Raw genomic sequence first — 18425 nt, 5'->3', positions numbered from 1 at the left:
GGTGGTCCCTCAAAAGTCTGGTGCTCAAAATCCCTGGTCAGGCATGTGGAAGAGCGGCCTGTGATTCACTGCATTTAAAATGGCAACAAGCAAATAGCTGGAAGTGGGGTGAGGAGCAGCCTTCACTCCATAAAGTTCTCAGGAATCAATTAGTCTGTAGTGATGGCAGATAAGCGGTGATTTGTTTGGGGTTTAAGGGAACTATAAACATTTTGCTTTTATTTATTTACCTTCCTTGTTCTCAGCCACCAGCTGGGCAAATGAACCACAAAATAGGAACATTGTAAAAGGCTTAAACCATTGATTCAAAAGAAATTGTTTTACTTAGTGGAAAAACCATGCACAGTCTTCTCTAGCACAAGATGCTGGTTTGTAGCAAAGCTTTTTTTTGCAAAGGTACTTGGTGAGGTCAATTATTATGATACATGGAGTTACTTTCCTTGAGATAAACATAAAACCAAATGCTTGGCAGTAAACATAAACCTCCCAAGTTTTCCTCCTTCTTCTATCCTTTTATCTCTTTTATTACCACATTCAGAAGTATAAATTGGTAATTTATTGAAAAATGAACGGTAACATTTACTGAAGTGGCACTATTTGCTACCTGTTTTACTGTGAAGAGAGTATGGTTTTAGGAGCTTCTTTCTTTATATTTTCTAACACAAGCATAAACAAAAAAGAGCCTGAAAAGATGACTTAAATATTTTCACTCTTTTCTTGTTTTCTTTTAAAAAAGGAAACACTGAAATAAACCCATGAAAAGGAATAAGATTTTTTTGTGTGAATACTTTTCCCCAACACTTCCCGATGTGGCACACAAGCATTGCAGCCCGCAGGAGATACTATAGAGAAAGAGATGTATCCAGGGCACTTGGGAACCAGCTCCCAAAAAAATTCAGCAGCCTCAGTGTGGGATCCTTATCCAGAATAACAAAAATCCCTTTGTCCCCATGTACCAATTTAGACCACTGACCTGCTTAAGGTAGCAAACTCATCAAAGGGATTACCCATTATTAGCACCCAAGCTGCCAGGTTACGCTTACTACTGGATGTACATCCCTGGAAAAAGCAGGTCACTCCCTTGGGTAACATTAGCGGTTGTTTGCCAGAGCAGAGCAGAGTTTGCAGGGAAGGTGAATTGCTATTAGTGGCACGATTTACATACCTGGAAAAAAAGAAAAACATCCTTCCTCATGTTATAAAGCAACCCATGTGCTTAGAGGGCATGTGAGAAAACCACTGAGCAGCAGCCCTGACCAGACAGACCAGACAAGCTGCTTGTCCAGCTTCCCCAAGCGCCTCCCGTCAGAGGAGGGTCACGTAAATCACAGCGTGCTAGAGGACGAGTTCAACATTATCATCCCCTCCAGCTGGGATCAAAGGGGTATGTGGTGCTGCTAATTACAAAATGCGGTAAATGCATATTCTACCACACAATCTTTCAAGGTTCCCTATAAAGAACAACCTCCTGGTCTTCCTGAGGCTCTTCCTTACCCAAGCGCCTATAGATGAGCTGCTGAACTGAGTGATTGAGGACATTCCTGACTGCCACTAACACATTTTAATGAAACCCATTTTATTAATATTTTCACATCTGTAAAGTAATTCAGCTGGACTGGAAAACGTCCACATAAATTCTCTGAGACTACACAACTTACACTCTAATTCTTCCACTTCTACAGAGCAAATCACTCCTATCTTCTGCTATGTCCCAGAGCTGAATAGGCAGTGATAACTTTCCATGGGACAGATAATTAAATTAAATCCATTCAATTCCAGAAGTTATCACAATTCAGAGCAAGCTAAACTCCCAAGGTTTGTAATAAAGGGCCTAATACTCTATATAATTTGCATAATGACAAGTGTATGAAAATTGTATAGGATTTTTCCACAAGAGCAGGATCCTGCATTAAGAGGAGACATTTTCTTATTATAAATGCATCCTCTGAAGCACTCTAACCCTCTAAAAATATAGCCTAAGAGTGAAGTCAGACTGTATTAAGCACTGTACTATCCTATTTTATACAGGCCTTACATAACCCCCTCCACCAGATGCCTTACACAGTGCCCCCTAAGGATTCAGGCATCCTTGAAGTCATCCTCTCACCAGCAGAGAACCACACGTGAGTGGATTTGGGGGGTGGATTTGGATTAGGTTCTCTGAATAACTGGATTTTATACAGCTGCCCATTGCTATGGGTTAATGTCAGAGATGGAAGGCCAAACCCCTCCACTGTGCATGGTGGGGGAAGGCTGCAGGTTCTGTGTTTCAGAGGGTGATCCACAAAAAAAGATAACGAGGCGATGAGCCCTGCTCTTCAGTTGAGTCCTGGGTGCACTGCTGCTGAGCACAGCCCTGAACCTGCAGCATTTGGAAGCTGTTGTGGTGGTTTAGAGGCACTTGCATATGAGGCTTGAGACTTCGGCCTCATCAGATAGCACCTGAGAGAACTACTGTAGGATAAAAAACAGTTCCTTTTCTGGATACCTTCTGATGCAAATAGTGGCTGTGCAAAGGGAAAACAAACTCAAACCCTGAGCAGTGAAAGGAAGGTCATGTTACAGGCGAAGACAAGGGGTTACACCTTGACCCCTTCCTGCTGGCTAGAAAGGCCCTTGGAGAAGACTGTTTTTAAAGTGGGCATGATACTGCAAGTCCAATGGCCAGGGGGGTTTGTTTGGGCAAATTCCAACTGGCCAGGAATGTCCATGGACAGAGAATGAGATGTGGCTCGTATCCAACAAGGCATACCTGGGTCTTTAGGAAGTCTGTAGCATTTGCAAGTCGCACCCAGTGTCCAAATCAAGCTTAACAGAAGTCATAGCTCTAATGACTGGGAGGTCAGACTCAAGCCCAGCAGAGCCAGAAAAGGCTCCTAAATCAGCACAACAGCAACTAAAGACAACTACCATTAGTTATAGTAACACACAAGCAAAACTGTAATACATTCTGCCCTCTACACAGGTTTAATTGTTTGATTAGTACCAGAAAACCATTCATAAAAGAATTTACACACAGCACTGAGACTAAAAGCACGAGTTTGAAAATCTAACCAATGTGGAGATGCTTTCTCCACCCTCTTCTCTGACAAACATAACATTTCTGTTTAAACTCTGGGAGAAGCCATTCTGTTTAGTTAATCCCGATCTGTTGAAGAAGATAAATCAACACCTGTCACTTCCTAGTAATTCTTTAGAGTGAACAGCCTTTGCAATGGATTTTCTCTGGCAAGGAGTGTAACAAAAAGGGATTGTGGTAAATGAAGGAATTCTGCAGGAAAGCCACTCCCAATTTAAAGCAGATAATGAACACCAGAGCTAGTGTGGAAGCTATTAATTCTAATCACTTATGAAACAATAAAATTCAATTATGGGTTCTTTGAAAATTAAAAACCCAACAATTATTGTTAACAGGCTTTTGTTGATGGCAGATAGTGAGCAGAATTTGCTAAGGCTGTTTTCTCTGCAGTTGATTTAAGAAAAAAACCGCAGCTTTTAGTTAAGGATACCTAAGCTTACACTAATATTATAAATAGTGCTATTGAACTATTAGATGCCACAGGACGGAAATGTAGTCTTTGAGGAACTCTCCGATATGCTTTTATATAATTGGCATTTCCCTCTCTGCTGAGGTCTCAGATCGTTATTATCTGTTCAGAGGTACTTTCATCTCAGAACAGCTGGATGTCTCCAGCTTCCTTTCAGGTACATTCACACTAGTAAGAACAGAAATTGCAAGTGCTGGTTTTGTCATGCACTCACTCGAGTGCTGTACAAGAACTGTAGTTGGGGAGTAACAGTGGCGGTAACCCAGCCCACAGCACCACCAGGTGACTCCTGCTCTGTGTCCCACATTCACTCTCTTCCTGCAGCAGATGCTACTGCAATTTCAAACAGCAAATGAACTGCTTCCCCTCCAGTATAACAGTGTATCTCACCCAGTCTGAACTGCATGAGGAGAGCATGAGGATGGAGAAGGACCCTCAGTTAAATTCTGATATTTCTCATTTTGATGCTCCACTCATCTGTTTCTCTCCCAGCTAGCTACAGAGCATGACTTCTCTTGTAATAACTTCTAGGCCTTTCAAAATATAACACCCTCTGAGGTTTTCATATATCTACCAGAAATGACTTAAAAGTATTTACTAACAAATGTAAGCTAACCAGTCCAGAATTTGCACAGTGACTTATATGTCAGTCCCTCTTCCACTGTACTCTCTACCTGAGTACTTTGGGGCCAGTGCTTAAATGCCCTTAGGAGTCTGTATTTTCTCTGCCTGGTTTGCACAGCATTCAGATATTGAATGGCATTACTAGACTATAGGTTGCTGATGTCCTTGATAATATGGGCACGTACTTCCTACTCACCACCATTACAGGACTTCTTTGCTAACCTATGCCAAGCTCTAACAGCCATGTTCTGTTGTCCATATGAAAACTGCATAGGAGACACTCCCCACGAGGCACTCTTGCCGAGGCACCATGTGCTTGGGTATCCGAATGAGATATAAATGATACAGCACTGCTGAGACCTTCATGTCAGGATTAACAGCTCAGGCTAAGCTGAAAGATAGATAAACACTTGTACCTTTATAGCTGTTGGAAGAACACTACAAAAGATTTCAATGCTTATTTTAGGATATACTAACAACTCAGACCCACTGGCAGGAAGAACACACTATTTATTTGCTTTCAGATGGCCACATCACTGCATGCAAAACGTGACTAAAGGCTTAGGTTTGACCCTCAGCAGAGGTCACATTTTGACCACTTCACCTCTTCATCTCTCTCAAGGATCACGAAAGGCAGGAAACACTTCCACCGAAGCCCCATGATGCTTAGTCAGAACATAACCCACTTTTCCGAGAGTTGTTCCAAGAGCATCTGTGATAAGAGGATGGATGCAACGCCTCTCAAAGATGGTGACTAGCAGAAGGCTGTTTTAAGCTATAATGAGGTCTCATTACTACAAGAGATCTTGAAGGACAAGAGCTTGGCAGCATTTATTAATGCTTAGGAAGCCAGAAAATAAAAGAAGATTGCCTAAAGCTGGAAGTGCAAACGTTTTTTCCTGAAAGGGCGTCTGATTCTCTATGATGAATATCTTGGGCAATCATTTACACCAGAGGCTAAAAGTGGTGTAAAATCAGCACAGCAACATCATGCTGGCTTTGCACTACTGTAAGCAACTCTGTAGAGATTTACAAAAAACATAGCCGTAGAGTTTAAGAAACTTCATGCTATAGGAGTAAAGAAATTGACCTTTAATAACCAGAAACATTTCCCAGGAGAACAAATTTTACCAGAACTACAAACTTTTGGCACTCCTTGCAGCTCCATGCAAAACAGTCGCACTTGCTACTCTTGAATACTGACTTTGATGATCCAGAGCATTCATCCAACATTATGGTAATCCCAAAGCACTAGCATTACTTCTTAGCAGTTATTCATCTTTTCCCCAAAGTACATTATCCTAAAGTTTGAACATAATTTGCAACAAATGCTTTTGTCTCAGTTTCATCTTTACAAAATTCCCTGAATTAAAAGGGTTTATCTCAACTGGCATTATCAGTCTACAGAATTCAATATATTTTAATTATGAGGATGAGTGAGAGTTTAGCCTACCTAGTTAATGACAAAGTATCATGTATCATGTTCTCTATTTAATTAGGACACATTAAAAGGTTCATATTTAAATTCTCTTCAGTGTAAGGGTGAAACAAATGTTACAATGCAGCTAGATTATTCCCTATAAATTACATTATGCAGCGTTAAATGCTGAGATGAAGAAGGAAGAAAAACAGAGGCTTTGGGTACTATTTGGCAGCTGACTGTTGTGGCATCACAGATTTCCATGTCCTGCAGATGGCTACAGCAGTAGCATTCATATGTACGGCACGGCAGCACCTCCTGTCCTTGCAGAGATGACAACAGCACTGATTACCTCTGCTGAAAGCTTCCCAAGCTCCAGGGCTGCTCTGACTACAATTTGGTGATATAAAGACTATAAACAGGAGCCAGAGGGGCTCTCTCCTTTTACCACCTCACCTTGGTTGTTGCATGAGCTCACCCTCCTGTCCTGGTTGTCGGCATCTGACTGGGGTCCAGGCAGCAGCCGCGCATCGTGCTGCCGGGATCGCACACACTGTAGGCGTGGGCTTTAGTACAGTGCTGACTTCCAATCCCTCCTCAGCATTTATGGATCACTCGATCATAAAGATATACAGGTGCTAATCTCCTAGCCAGACTCCTAGATGCCTCTGATGCAAGCACAGAGAACCAAAGCACGAGTAGGTTTTTAAACCTTGAGAGTGCAAAATACACTTGGTATGTGGGGGAAGGAAAAAAAGACACCTTACAGGCTGGTGGCAACACCCAGGCCAGGAAAACCCAATGACGGGCAAACCAAGCAAGACACATTCCTCTGCTCACTGCTGAGTGTTCTTTCATGCCACGCAGGCTTTCCTACTTGGCCACTCCCTGGGGCTTTCAGAAACCTGATTTTGATTGTTTCAAATGGTCTCAGAGCAAAGAGGTTTCTTATAGCTTTTCAATATTTTTTTTTACTTATATAAAGCATATTCTTTTATCGCGCTCTGTTTTAAGACCTTTACCAAGCAGAAAGTGGTAGCAATAAGTAGTATACACTCTCTTACATCCTTTTCTTATTGCTTTCAATGTGCCAGATTATCGCTGCTTTGCTACTAACCTCTGCAGGGGTTGCCCAAGCAATTTCCAAGTGATTTAAATGGTGCTAACTTGAGTAAATCCAGGAAGGTGATCAACTGGATAAAAGCCTGACCTCAATATTCAGCAGGGCCTCCTGGGAAACTGAGCCTCCAGCACTTCCCAGCACTCGACACACTGGACAACTGTGGCTCCAGAGAGTGCCTGAGCAGACTGACTACTGAGAAAAAAACCCCACTCTGTTACTAAAAATTAGGTCTCTTCATATCTCATCGTGGCTCTTGCCACTTTTTCTTGTTCTTATCTCAAAAGTTTTGCTTTGTACTGCCTCTTATACCTTCATGTGTCTCTCTATCAACCCTCCTTTAAGACAGTAAAAAGAATAAAATGATTTGACTGTTCATAGATTAGCAAATTTCTTGCTCTGAATAGCATGCTCTTTCATCAGTCATTGTCACTCTCTGCAAGATTACTAAGAAAAAGAAATTTATAAGGCAGATTCTGTTAAAAGCAGAGATGAGCTTGTAACAAAGGATACTAATCATAACTTTTTTTTTTTTTTTTAAGATCTGCATTGATCCTAACAGCTGTAGATACTTAAAAATATTTTCCTATAGTGTCCGGACCTTCATCACACAAAGAAGAAAAGCATATCGGGAAACAAAGCCAGCATTCAGTGTTTGCACGACGTAAGCTGGCGGATGATTTCCTGGCTCCTTCAGGCTGTGATAGGAGCTGGAGTTCCACCCCACTTCAGTCAGAGCAAAAAGAACCTTTTTATTTCAACAGGGGAAGGGGAGGACACAACAAAAGAAGATGAAGGAAAAGACAGCTCAGTAACTGTTGTATTATACATATAACTGTATATGTATATATATATAGGTGAGTCTGATTTAGTGTGGAAGGACTTTAGTATCACTGGCTTCAGAGGAGTGGGAAAGGGACCAGTGTTCAGCACCAGCAGCGAAATATTAACACCACTGCATAATTACAGAGTACTCAGCACACATTCCGCCCTGGTGTATTTTTCTACTAAATTCCACTCTAATCATATGAGGGTCTGTGGACACCAAAGAAGCTGTGGTTTAAGTATCTGGAGCTGTTGCAATAAGGAACAACAGGAATGCATAGATACATGTATACACAGATACATATACACCCATACTGTTAGCTAATTGGCAGGATCACTGTTTGAGAAAATCGAATTAAAAGCAGTCAATGTTTTGTCGTTTTCCAAAACTGGCAGCCTCCTCTTTGAAGTTCCCATCTCTTCAACATTTCCTAGCCTGCTGCTCTATCATCTGGCTTCTCACTTAAATTTTCCTGGGGGATCAGGACTTTTCCTTCCTCTTATGTACATGTGGCTGAAGAGAAAGAGTATTCAGTTTTTAAAAAAAATGGAAAAGAAGGGCAGAATCCAGGCCACACAGAATTTAAGAATAAGTAGTGTGATAATCCAGGTCATTTATTTAATTTTCAGTTAATGAGAACAGTGACAAAATAGAAGCAGAAGAACAAGAGAATGCAGATGTTTTAAGATGTTGCTTTGTTCACTGCTAGAGGTAAAAACAGTGTGGGAGGATGTGAGGTGACACCAGTTGTTAACGGGATTTTGCCACTGAGAAATAAAGTGCAGGATGCATGCACAGAGTGCTGCTTCATTAATCACCATTAGTCATTCATTTCACAACTGAATGGGTGAACAGCTGATGACTTTGGGCTCTTCTGAAGGTTTTTTTTTAATTGTTGTTTTTGTGGGATTGTTGTTGTTGAGATTCTGGTTTTGTTTGTGTGGGGTTTTTGTTTTTTCAGTAACATCTCTACTCTAAAAGTGCAAAGTTCTCCCCGGGCACAGCAGGCAGGGTTGTGTTCATCACAGAAGTTAGTACTGAAGAAATGCCTATGACAAGAGAAACCGGGATGTCAACCAGATCAGAAATAAGTCAATTCAAATAAGTCATTCAAAATTTGGTCTGGGTGCTTAGCAACAATCGTTCAGAGATTCCCATGGTACCTACAGGCATCCCAACCTCTGTCCGCTCCTTTGCACCTTCCAATAACAGCTCTCACGAGATTTAAATCCTTCCTGAAATGTTTTAGCAATAATTTTTAAAATGCCAGGCTATCTATCCACCCTTATTCTTTCTCAACACTTGAAGCTTCTTGGAACCCAAGGGAACTTGAAAGCACATGCAAGAAGCAGCCTAGGTTTGCTCATCTCCCCAAGCCAGTGCACTATTTCAGTGGTGGTAGCTTCAGAAAAAGCAGTTCTGGGCAGTATCCAGCTCCACCACCATAGACCTAGCACTAGTTGGCAGCAGTAGTTCTTGGCAGGACCTGGAGGTATTGGGAAATCATAAAAGGTGGTACCTACAAACTAGCAGAGCCCTTTGGTAGACAGAGCATGGCTGCAGGAAAATGTCCGACTTTGAGTCTTCCCATATCCAGCGTGTGCTGTGTACATACTGCAACATGGAGGGGGGTTGGAAAGACAGACTTATATGTTTCTTAGCAGGTAAATGTTTTGAGACAGGCACTGTATGTGCTTCTGGATGCAGCACCATTGGTCATAGAGCTGCTGAAGTCTTTGCCACGCAGACAGCAAGCAATGACATGTACCACATGGTACAGTGGGTGTCTGCTATGTGGACAGCATTTGCAGGCATTGCCAGAGCAGAAAAGCAGCAGAGAAGGCTGGAATGAAAGGGCAGGGGTCACTTAATTGGGAGGGGTAAAGCACTGCAACACTTTCACCTTATTTTGAAAGGATTCAATTTTAATGCCCACAATCATGGCATAAAATGTTGGACAGCAACACACAGAAGTGTTTGGGGAGTTCTCCACTTTTGAAGCCAGATGCAAAGCTGGGAGAATGCCTTTATGATACAGAGACAGACACGTGAATTCAGAATGTTGAAACAGAATTTAAAAAAAAAAAAAATAAAAAATAGTCTGAAGGAGGGAGCAGAACTTGGAAGCGATTCCAGGACACATACATATAGCCTTCCTCTCCCAGGCTGAAAAAGATGATTCCCGGCCAGGGTTAAAAACCAAACAAAAAGTAGCTGCATCATGCCTGTCAGCTGTTGCAGAGAATCATGAGGAATTGATGATCACTCATCTTCACAGAGCTGTGATCACAATTATCACTGTGGCAGACATCCATGGTATCATCAGGTGGATCTAGCAGGAGGATGGCTAATTGTTACATAAATTTGTAGAATCCTCAATAATCAGCAATGGAAAGAGAAAGCTACTTGTCTTTCTATGGGAGTTTGGGGCCAGGCTCTAGTAGTCCAGCATGAGAATAGCTGGGAGCATGGACCTAAGAAAGGCACTTCTAAGGAGGAGCAGGCTTAGTTATGAAAAGAACAACCCTGATGCAGGACAACTTGTGTCTCCTTTCATCTCCTCTGCTATGGTGGTTGTCTGATCTTCTACTCTAGTAAGTAATTAATAGTTCATCTTACATGGAAATGGGGAGAAGATGGCGGAGAGGCTGAGGAGAGGATGGCTTTCCAATGAGCCATCACAAGTATTGGCTAGGAATTAGTTTGAGAGAGTTGGAAAAACAATAAGTGTAGATGCTGTAAAATATATGCAAAGATGGTCAGGTGAATGGTCTGAGATCTGCTCTCTTTTCTGGTGCCAGAAGCAGATGGCAGGTTGGAGATGAACTTCTATGCAGTGTTTTCACTGTCAAACTGTCTGTAGTGGAAGAGACTCCTGGAGTCCAGTTTCCCAGAGTATTTGACAGCTTCGGCAAAAAGCTTTGTCACCTGTCAATACAAAGCAGAGGAGGACTGAGCATTGCAAAGCCTTCTGCCTAAGGTTGAATAACAGAGCAGGCTCCACATTTCTACACTGTCACCCTGAATCTGCCCTGTGTGGGTCTGGTCCTTGAGTCCATCCAAACCAATACCAATTTCTAGGTGACTGTGTTGGGTCCAGCCCTCTGGAGCCTGCCTGTCCAGCTGGAGGGACGCAGAGGTGTCAGGCTGCTCTGGCAAGAAAACTCTGTCCCACTGAGAGTTGTTGTTTCCTCCTACAGACCAAGCCCTTGAGAGAACACAGAATCACCTCCTCTCTCAAACTCAAGAGATTAGCTCTGTAATCAAAAGGGTTAAACGAAATGCATCAAGTAGGTGTGGTCATAAATTTTGGATGGGGACTCCTGTTCTGGTTGTCAGTGTGTGTTTCACTAGTAGGCAAAGGGTGAGTCTTCAGTTTCCCCTTCCTGCTCATTATGTTTGGCATTATCCCGGCTGTGAACTTACAGCTTGTCATTCTCTCTGCTCTTCCCTCACTCCAATCACTGCAGAAGATTTTGCACAGCTGGACATCAGTTCAAGTCACTGGGTTTCATGTAAGCACCCAGTGAAATCAAGAGGAATTTGGCTGCTGTGCTTAATGAGAGCCAGATGAGGCTCTTCTGTGACAGTTGAAGCCACTTGCAAAGGAAGTCAAGGTACTGCTGGCAGCAGGAGTCCCACTTCGCGTGACCAAATATCTCTTCCCCTATCAGTATGTGAAAAGGGTTTGTCAGGAGCTACAAACACATAATGACTGGCAACTGGGGACTACAACAGGACAGGCAGCAATTCCACTTTGATGGCACTTTGGAACTGGATGTTGCCCCAAGGATCATTCAAGAAAGCCCAGGTACATCCTGCTTTAAGGTTTAAGGACCATACTAGAAAAACACCCCATTTAAAAAACTGTTCCCGTGCATAATTTTTATGTGTTACAGGCAATCCTGTGCAAGAAGTTTGTTCTGAAGTAAAACTGATACAGCAGCTACTTCAGCTGCAATACAGAACTCAATATTTTCTTTTTTATGTTCTACTTCAAACAATGTTATTTTGTATAGTAGCAAAAAGAAAATACATTCAAACAATTGTGTTGCCATGACTCTCAGACACATTATTATTTGCCAGAGATAAAGAGGGTCCAAACACACTGGAATCTAAGGTCACAAGTATTTGAAAGCTCCGAAGGCTCTTATGACTAAAAGGAGAAAGAACAAGATGGGAAGTACCTGGAAATTAGTGAGCAGAGCAATTCCGCTGTCAATAGCCATCCTCCGGATCACATAATTATCATGGACAAACTTGGTGTTGCTGTTAGGCAGGTTAATCACCAGATCTATTTTCCCATCCCTTACCAACCTGAAGAGACAACACACAAGACAGTATCACAGTGTGTCTTGCTTAATGAAAATCTATGCTGAATAGCACAGGCATGCAGGCAAACAACACTGAAAAATTTTCATTTCAGTTTAGTCTTACATCCCAAGAAAGGAGGGTTGAGGGGTTAACACACTAAGAATCTGGGCTTTATTTCTATTCTATTCAGTGATACAAAGTAATATTCAGCCTTCATACAGCTCAGCACAACTCTGTTAAAGGCATGACTAACTGCCATTAAAAGCTAAATATTCAGGTCCCACGTACCCTTGTGCGAAAATGCAACATGGAGCAATACATCCAAGCCATATTAAACAGGCCTGTTCAATGAGATGTTAATTAAGCTGAAACCTCCCTGCTGCAGCAATTCCAGACAGAATCAGATGAAACAAACATTTTGGATTGAATCCGAAGTCCCATTAATTCACTATCATTAATCTCAACAGGGCCAGCAATTTGCCCCTTGTATTTGCTGTCCTGGATGTTAATAGAAATTTGATGAGGTATTACTCTTACTGCCTGACTGAAGGGAAGCTCGGGCTCTGGCTTTCCTGCGATGGCCATGCCACGGGATTTGCAGGGATGCTGTTAGCATTGAGCCAGTCTGAGGTTGCTTCTGTGGCATAAAGCTGTCAAAGAAAACAAACAAACAGAAAGAGTTAGTTACTCCGTGCTTCATAATACTGAGACTTTTCATTTAACACACATGGGTCTAACCCAACAGATAGCCTGGTTGTTAGAGCTGGTTTTGGAGGGCAATTTTCATCACAAAGGTGTCTCTCCATACAGAGAGACACACAGAGAACAGCAGGACCTTCCCAGCTTTCTATTACCTGTGATTTGCTGATGGATGATAGTCAATGAATAGTAGTAACACATTCAGAAGCTGTTAAGTGGCTTAGGAAAACCAAAGTCCCTCTGACTTTCAATAGCGCTTAAGTTCAATCACATATAAATTTCACTTCTTTTTTTTTTTCTCTTGCCTAGCACTAAGTTTTGAAAGGCAGAACTGTAAATCCAGCAGTTACACTAAAGCCACTGAGGAAAATAGTACTTAAATACTTAATACTAAAAAGCTCTTGCCAATCTTCTGTGGCCATGCTATTAGTTACCTTTCAGTAGGGACATAGATGCAAATAGATGCAGAACAGTTACAAGAGGGTTGTAAACACCACAAATGTTATATGCCACAGCTTGTGAATATCACTGAAGATAAAGCACTGCAAAGGCCTTCTCCATATCAAAGGCTTCCCCTTCTTCCCCTCCTGTTGTACATGGCATCCTGCTGGCACTTTTGTTTCTTGGAGAACCACTGATAGCAGAGCCAGGGTTGTTCTTGCCCTCAATGACTCAGTTCTATTTGTTGAATTAAACAATCATGAAAACGTTTAGTTGGGTGATACCTGCTGACTTTACGGATCACTCAGCTAAAAATCCCTCTTGCACTTCGAAAACTTGCTTTCTTTCTCTGCCTCTTCATTCCTGTAGCAGGCTGAGTACCTTTCAGAATTTGAACACTCTCCAGCTTTAAATAACTGAAAGCACCTACCTTGAAACCTTCTTCATGCAGTAGTTCTGCTACGCTGAGGAATCTGCGGCGGAAGGACTTCTGAAAAAGGAAATTTATTAGAGAGACCATCAATGCTAGGACTTGGAAGGAGTGTTTTGTTGGGCAACAGGAAACTCCTCTAGACGGTGCTAAGAGGCAAATGCACCTTTCTGTGCTGAGACCTGAATGCCCAGGTACTTAAGGCACCTTTAAAAGTTTCTCTCATAAAGCACACATAGATCCACCATAATGTAGAAGAAATAACGATAAGACGACCTGTAGACATCTGAATTTGAACAAGCCATTTCAGAGCAACAGGTGAGCGAAAATTTGATCCCAGCATAACTTTCTTCTGGATGCTACAGCAATGCAAAGATCACATGCTACACAAGCCTTCCTCACTGCCAAGGCAGGCCAAACTTTGCTTTTGACCTTAGTGTGGCCTGCCCATTTGGAAGAAGGACTATTGCAAGTTCCCTTGTCCCCGCTGGAGCTAATGATGGCTTTACCTTTATGGGTGAGAGAACAATATTCTGAAGGGTGAATGACTTTCTATGAAGGAGTCAACAGTTTGTTTGTGGGTTGGTTGTTTGGTTGGGTTTTTTTGAGCACTCTGGAAAGAGCCTCATTCTGAAAGCCATCTCATTCTGTACACTAACTGGAAAATATAAATACACAATGTGACAGGGTTGGCAGCTTCCCAGTCAGAGAGAACGGTTCTGCCTCCTGGTCAGAGGGGCTGAATTTCACAACATTATTATAAACTTCTGTCAAATATGTACTGAACACTTGTGACACATAAAACAGCCTCTCCATGAAAAGAAATTACAGCTGTCAGCTTGCATTGGAGCAGCCTCAGATTTACAGCCTGGCTGAAAGAACCCGTGTAAAAAACCATTAGTTACTAAAGGTGAAAAGTACAAGCAGATTTATTTAGTGTAAGATATTTATTGTAGGAGAGTTTTATTCTTTTTCCTTTATCAGAAAAGCTCTATTGCTTACGACCTCTCTCTTGTTTGCTAGCATGCCTTGCTATTTGTAAAGGGCCACATCCTCAGTTAATTCAATGGAGCTACACTGGTTCTCACAAAGATCCAGCTCAAAACAAAGCCAGCTCATCTCCTGTGATAATCTTGGATTCTGTATCCAAATCCAGCGTGGAGCATGCAAAAATTCTGATGTATAAGGAACCATGGCAGAAGGTTACCTTGAAACAACAGACTCGGAGTGCTGGGATTTAAAAATAAAATACTCCATCAATGCTTTCCGCATCTCGTGGTCACCAGCACAGATGTAAGACAGATGCACTCCATCTCAGAGATATCACTGAATAGTCCAATCAGGAAAGAAAATAAAATGAGCTTTTCAAGTCCTCTTGCATAAAATATAAATTATTTAAAGGCAGACTCAGGGTTTCAGCATCATAGATTTCTCCAAATTATGAAAAGAAAAGAGGTCAGATTATCAGCTTGCACAAACCAGCAGAGATGCATTTGTCTAAAAAGAAAGCCATACTCCATTTACCCTGGGAGAGCGTCAGGCTTTTAACATCCTGGGAAACCTCAACCTGTGCAATGTCAGTGTGAAACACCTGTAGGGAAACAAAGATGTCCCTCTCTGCTATTGTTAACTACACCTGGTTGACTTTCACCTTCATGAAGGCAGCCTACTCTCACCTCAACATAATTAACAGCAGAAGCATAAAGCTACAGTATACCAAATAATCTAAATATTTTGAGGCTAGATACTTTTGAGGGAAGTAGAATTCATGACCATTTGGCTTATTTCCCTCTCTGCAAGAGCTAAAAGTCCAGTCTGAAAATCAGAACAAGCTGATAGTAGTGAAGCAATGAAGCCTCCTCAGGGGCCTCTGCCCGGGGAAAGACCTGCACCCCGTTACCCTCCCACAGCAGTGACATTTAAATATTGAGTGATCATGGAAAGGGGTGACCTGGTATCTGTCCTTCTGAGCCTGTCCTCCCCCTCTGAGAACACGCTGACAACTTTGCCAGTTTAAGGCTGATGACCTCGTGTTTGTGATTAAGATGAGAACAACACTGCTGGGGTTCACAGCCTGCCTTGTGCCTCCTGTTTCTGCAGCGAAGGGCTCCCCATTCCTCCAGCCTGGAATGCTCAGGGAAAACCACTCACAGTCTACACATCAGGTTTAAGTCAGCATTTCAACCTGCCCTTCTCACAAGACTTCACTTCCTCTCTGTTTCAAAACAGACCATTTAAAAGTAGGTAGGTGACAAATTCCAGAGCAGTGAGGGAGCAATATGTGGTCCTCAGCCTTAGCTTTACACTTATTGTTTTGGACTTCAGTTATCTGAGAAATATGCTGAGATGAAGAGAGACCTTTAAGCAATTGATCTGTTGCTTTCAAGTTTCTTTTGCAAGAAAATGAACTGTAAACCACTCATTATAAAGGACAAAATCTTGTTACTTCTAAAAGGTTTGCAGGGTTGAGCCTTCGGAGTTTGTTTTCGGGGATTTTTTTGGTTGTTGTTTTTGGTTGGTTGGTTGTTTTGTTTTTGTTTGTTTGGTTTTTTTTCCAAGACCTTTGAACAAAGAACCTTTGGCTCAGTTTAACAGATACTGACAGAGGACCCACATAAATGCTTTCTATAGTTAAAATTACTCTTTGCTGCCTGTTCCCTTTTAGGTACTATCAGGAAAATAGACCTAAATTTTAAACACTGGGCTCTCTCCTTTTTTCTTGTTTTGGATTTTCTTTTCCACTTATTTTAAAATGCTGCTTTAAAATCTGCAATGATCAGATATACAGTAGTCATACAGTACCAACAGCCCAGTTTCATACTAAACTTTTAAACTTTAGGTAGAAAAGACTTTTCTGCTAATTTGAGGTAACTTAGAGCAAAAGCTTCAATTCACAGATTTGTGTACATATGTGTATGTTTAAGGACTAAGCGGTAAACTGTGTCAGCAGAAGTAATGTTCCTTTCTGGCCACTTTTCACATACTTCCTTCACATGCTCTGCTGGCACAGAGAGCCCAAGACATTTTTCAGACCCCAGCTGCCTGACAGGAAAACCCATCTATTCTATTTTTTAATTTACTTCATGCAGACACATAGGGCACAAGATTGTTACAAGCACAACATGAAAATAGCAGGAGGCAATGAGTCGTTTTTATGGGGCCTGAGAATGTTCCAGTTGCAGTAGAAATGTCTGTTTTGAGGAACACGCACACATCAAGGTTTGCAAGTGAACCTGACTTCAGCACCTCCTGCAGTTGGTAACTATCCTATGATAAAAACCAACACTTCTTGCTTTTCTGCCTAGCTACCTTTTCATACTGAAACACACATCCTCCTTACTGATACAGAACTGTGAATGATGCAGGGCTGTTCTTAAGGCAAACCCATGGGGAACTCCTTCACACAAAGGCTGTTTGCAAAAGTCACTGCACTGGAGGACATTCCCCTAATGACATCATTTAAACTTTCTGTCACATATAGCAATTCTGAGGGATGTTGACAGCAAGAGATGAAACCCTAAAGTCCAAGCTCTAGTGTGGTATGGAATCACTGGAACTGCAGAACATGTGTCTGAGAGACTGTTCCTAAGAGGAGAGAGGTCTGGCAAAATACAGAAACCAGAAACATTACTACACAAATGTAGCGTTGGTTCTTCCTTTCTCAGATACTTACAATATTGGCCACACACCACCATCATACAGAGAAAGGAATAATGGCAGCCATGCCTCTGGGCAGCCAGGAGAGAGTGTTTTTCTGCACTGTTGGATGGTGCTACAGCTCTGCCTGGAAGGAAATTTGTGCATCTATGGGGAAAGCTTAGCAGGCTCAGCTTTGCAGCATGGAAACTATCTCACTGATTTGGGGGAGTGGAGGGGAACTGGTTTCAAAAGTGCAAGAGGCAATGTACAGGTGAAAGGAGTTTATATGTCAGGACTGGATCTGGCATCCCCAGGGCTCCCATTTGGGTGGGAACAATGAGTGGGCTCTGAGTTCCAGCTGGGATGTTTCTCTGAACTGACCATCTACGGGCTTTGCTCCCACAGGAAGGTGGTTTCTAGCTCTCTGATCCCAGGCCTCTGCCTGCAGCAACCCTGGGGGTTTGCCCCCAGATTTCCACAGCTCCCAGTAGAAACTATCAGGAGTCAGAGAATCCAGTAAAGATCTCTCCATGGTGTTTATTCCTCAGAGAAACACATTTAGGCCATAAAGACACATGAATGAAAACAAGGCAACAGTTACTGAGTTTCCCTGTATCAGTCCTTTCTTAGCTTTGATTTTTAGGGCTCACCTGAATTCCAACCAAAATTCCTTCCTTCGGAAATGTAAACCCTGCAGCAAGCATAGCCTTCTGGAAGGCAGTGTACACATCCTCACCAAAGCACGCGACCTAGGAAAAGGCACAAAGGAGTTGGCATGAGAGGAAAAAAACAAACAAGCATAACCCAGTAACTTTGCTTTGAAAAGAAAACAGGAATGAAATTTTTGAACAGGTTCTTTTGACTTCTGCATGCAGAATCAGACTGCTTTTGCATGGAGTCTTCAGGCAGTAGGCAGGGGGAATAAATCAGAAAAATCATTGCAGAAAAATCTCATCATTTTAATGAAGCAATAACGAAGGAATAAGCAACGCTTTAGTTTCAAACAGCACACTGAGGAGCAACAACAATTGATTCTGCTGAGTTATGGGAATGTTGTACACAGCCTCTGCTCCAGCGTTTGTGAGTGCCCTGCAAATTGTTTAACATTATATAATGCTTAACAGTAAGTGTTCTGCACGCAGGCACTTTTGTCTGTGTGTACACTGCAAACTAGAGCAAGACAGTGCTTGTGTTGTCATGTACTTCTGGCATTACTTGTGAAGATAAACCAAGGTATATAAAGATGCTTTTCAATTAGAAGTCCATAGATGTATGAAATCCAACTAATATGAAATTCAGCTAGTATGTTGAATAACATACTTGGGAAAACAACAAAGCAACCATGCGAATTCATAATAATTTAT

At 42.0% G+C, this 18425-nt stretch overlaps 1 protein-coding gene across 1 annotated transcript in view; it reads right to left on the bottom strand.

Annotated features, from left to right (window-relative positions):
* Positions 1-8145: 8145 nt before the first annotated feature.
* CPS1 (carbamoyl-phosphate synthase 1) overlaps positions 8146-18425 on the bottom strand; it is a 99199-nt gene continuing 88919 nt past the window's right edge. Inside the window, exons 36-40 of the mRNA XM_065841098.2 lie at positions 17712-17810; positions 13423-13482; positions 12390-12502; positions 11726-11855; positions 8146-10466 (exon numbers count right to left, since the gene is read on the bottom strand). Coding sequence (XP_065697170.2) covers positions 10368-10466; positions 11726-11855; positions 12390-12502; positions 13423-13482; positions 17712-17810 — 501 coding nt within the window. The 3' untranslated portion in view covers positions 8146-10367. The remainder of the gene's footprint in view (positions 10467-11725; positions 11856-12389; positions 12503-13422; positions 13483-17711; positions 17811-18425) is intronic.

This window comes from Patagioenas fasciata, chromosome 7 (assembly GCF_037038585.1).
Source record: "Patagioenas fasciata isolate bPatFas1 chromosome 7, bPatFas1.hap1, whole genome shotgun sequence".
Classification (NCBI taxonomy): Eukaryota; Metazoa; Chordata; class Aves; order Columbiformes; family Columbidae; genus Patagioenas; species Patagioenas fasciata.
Note: the sequence above shows the minus strand (reverse complement) of the source record. Positions and strands in the feature narration are given on the sequence as shown.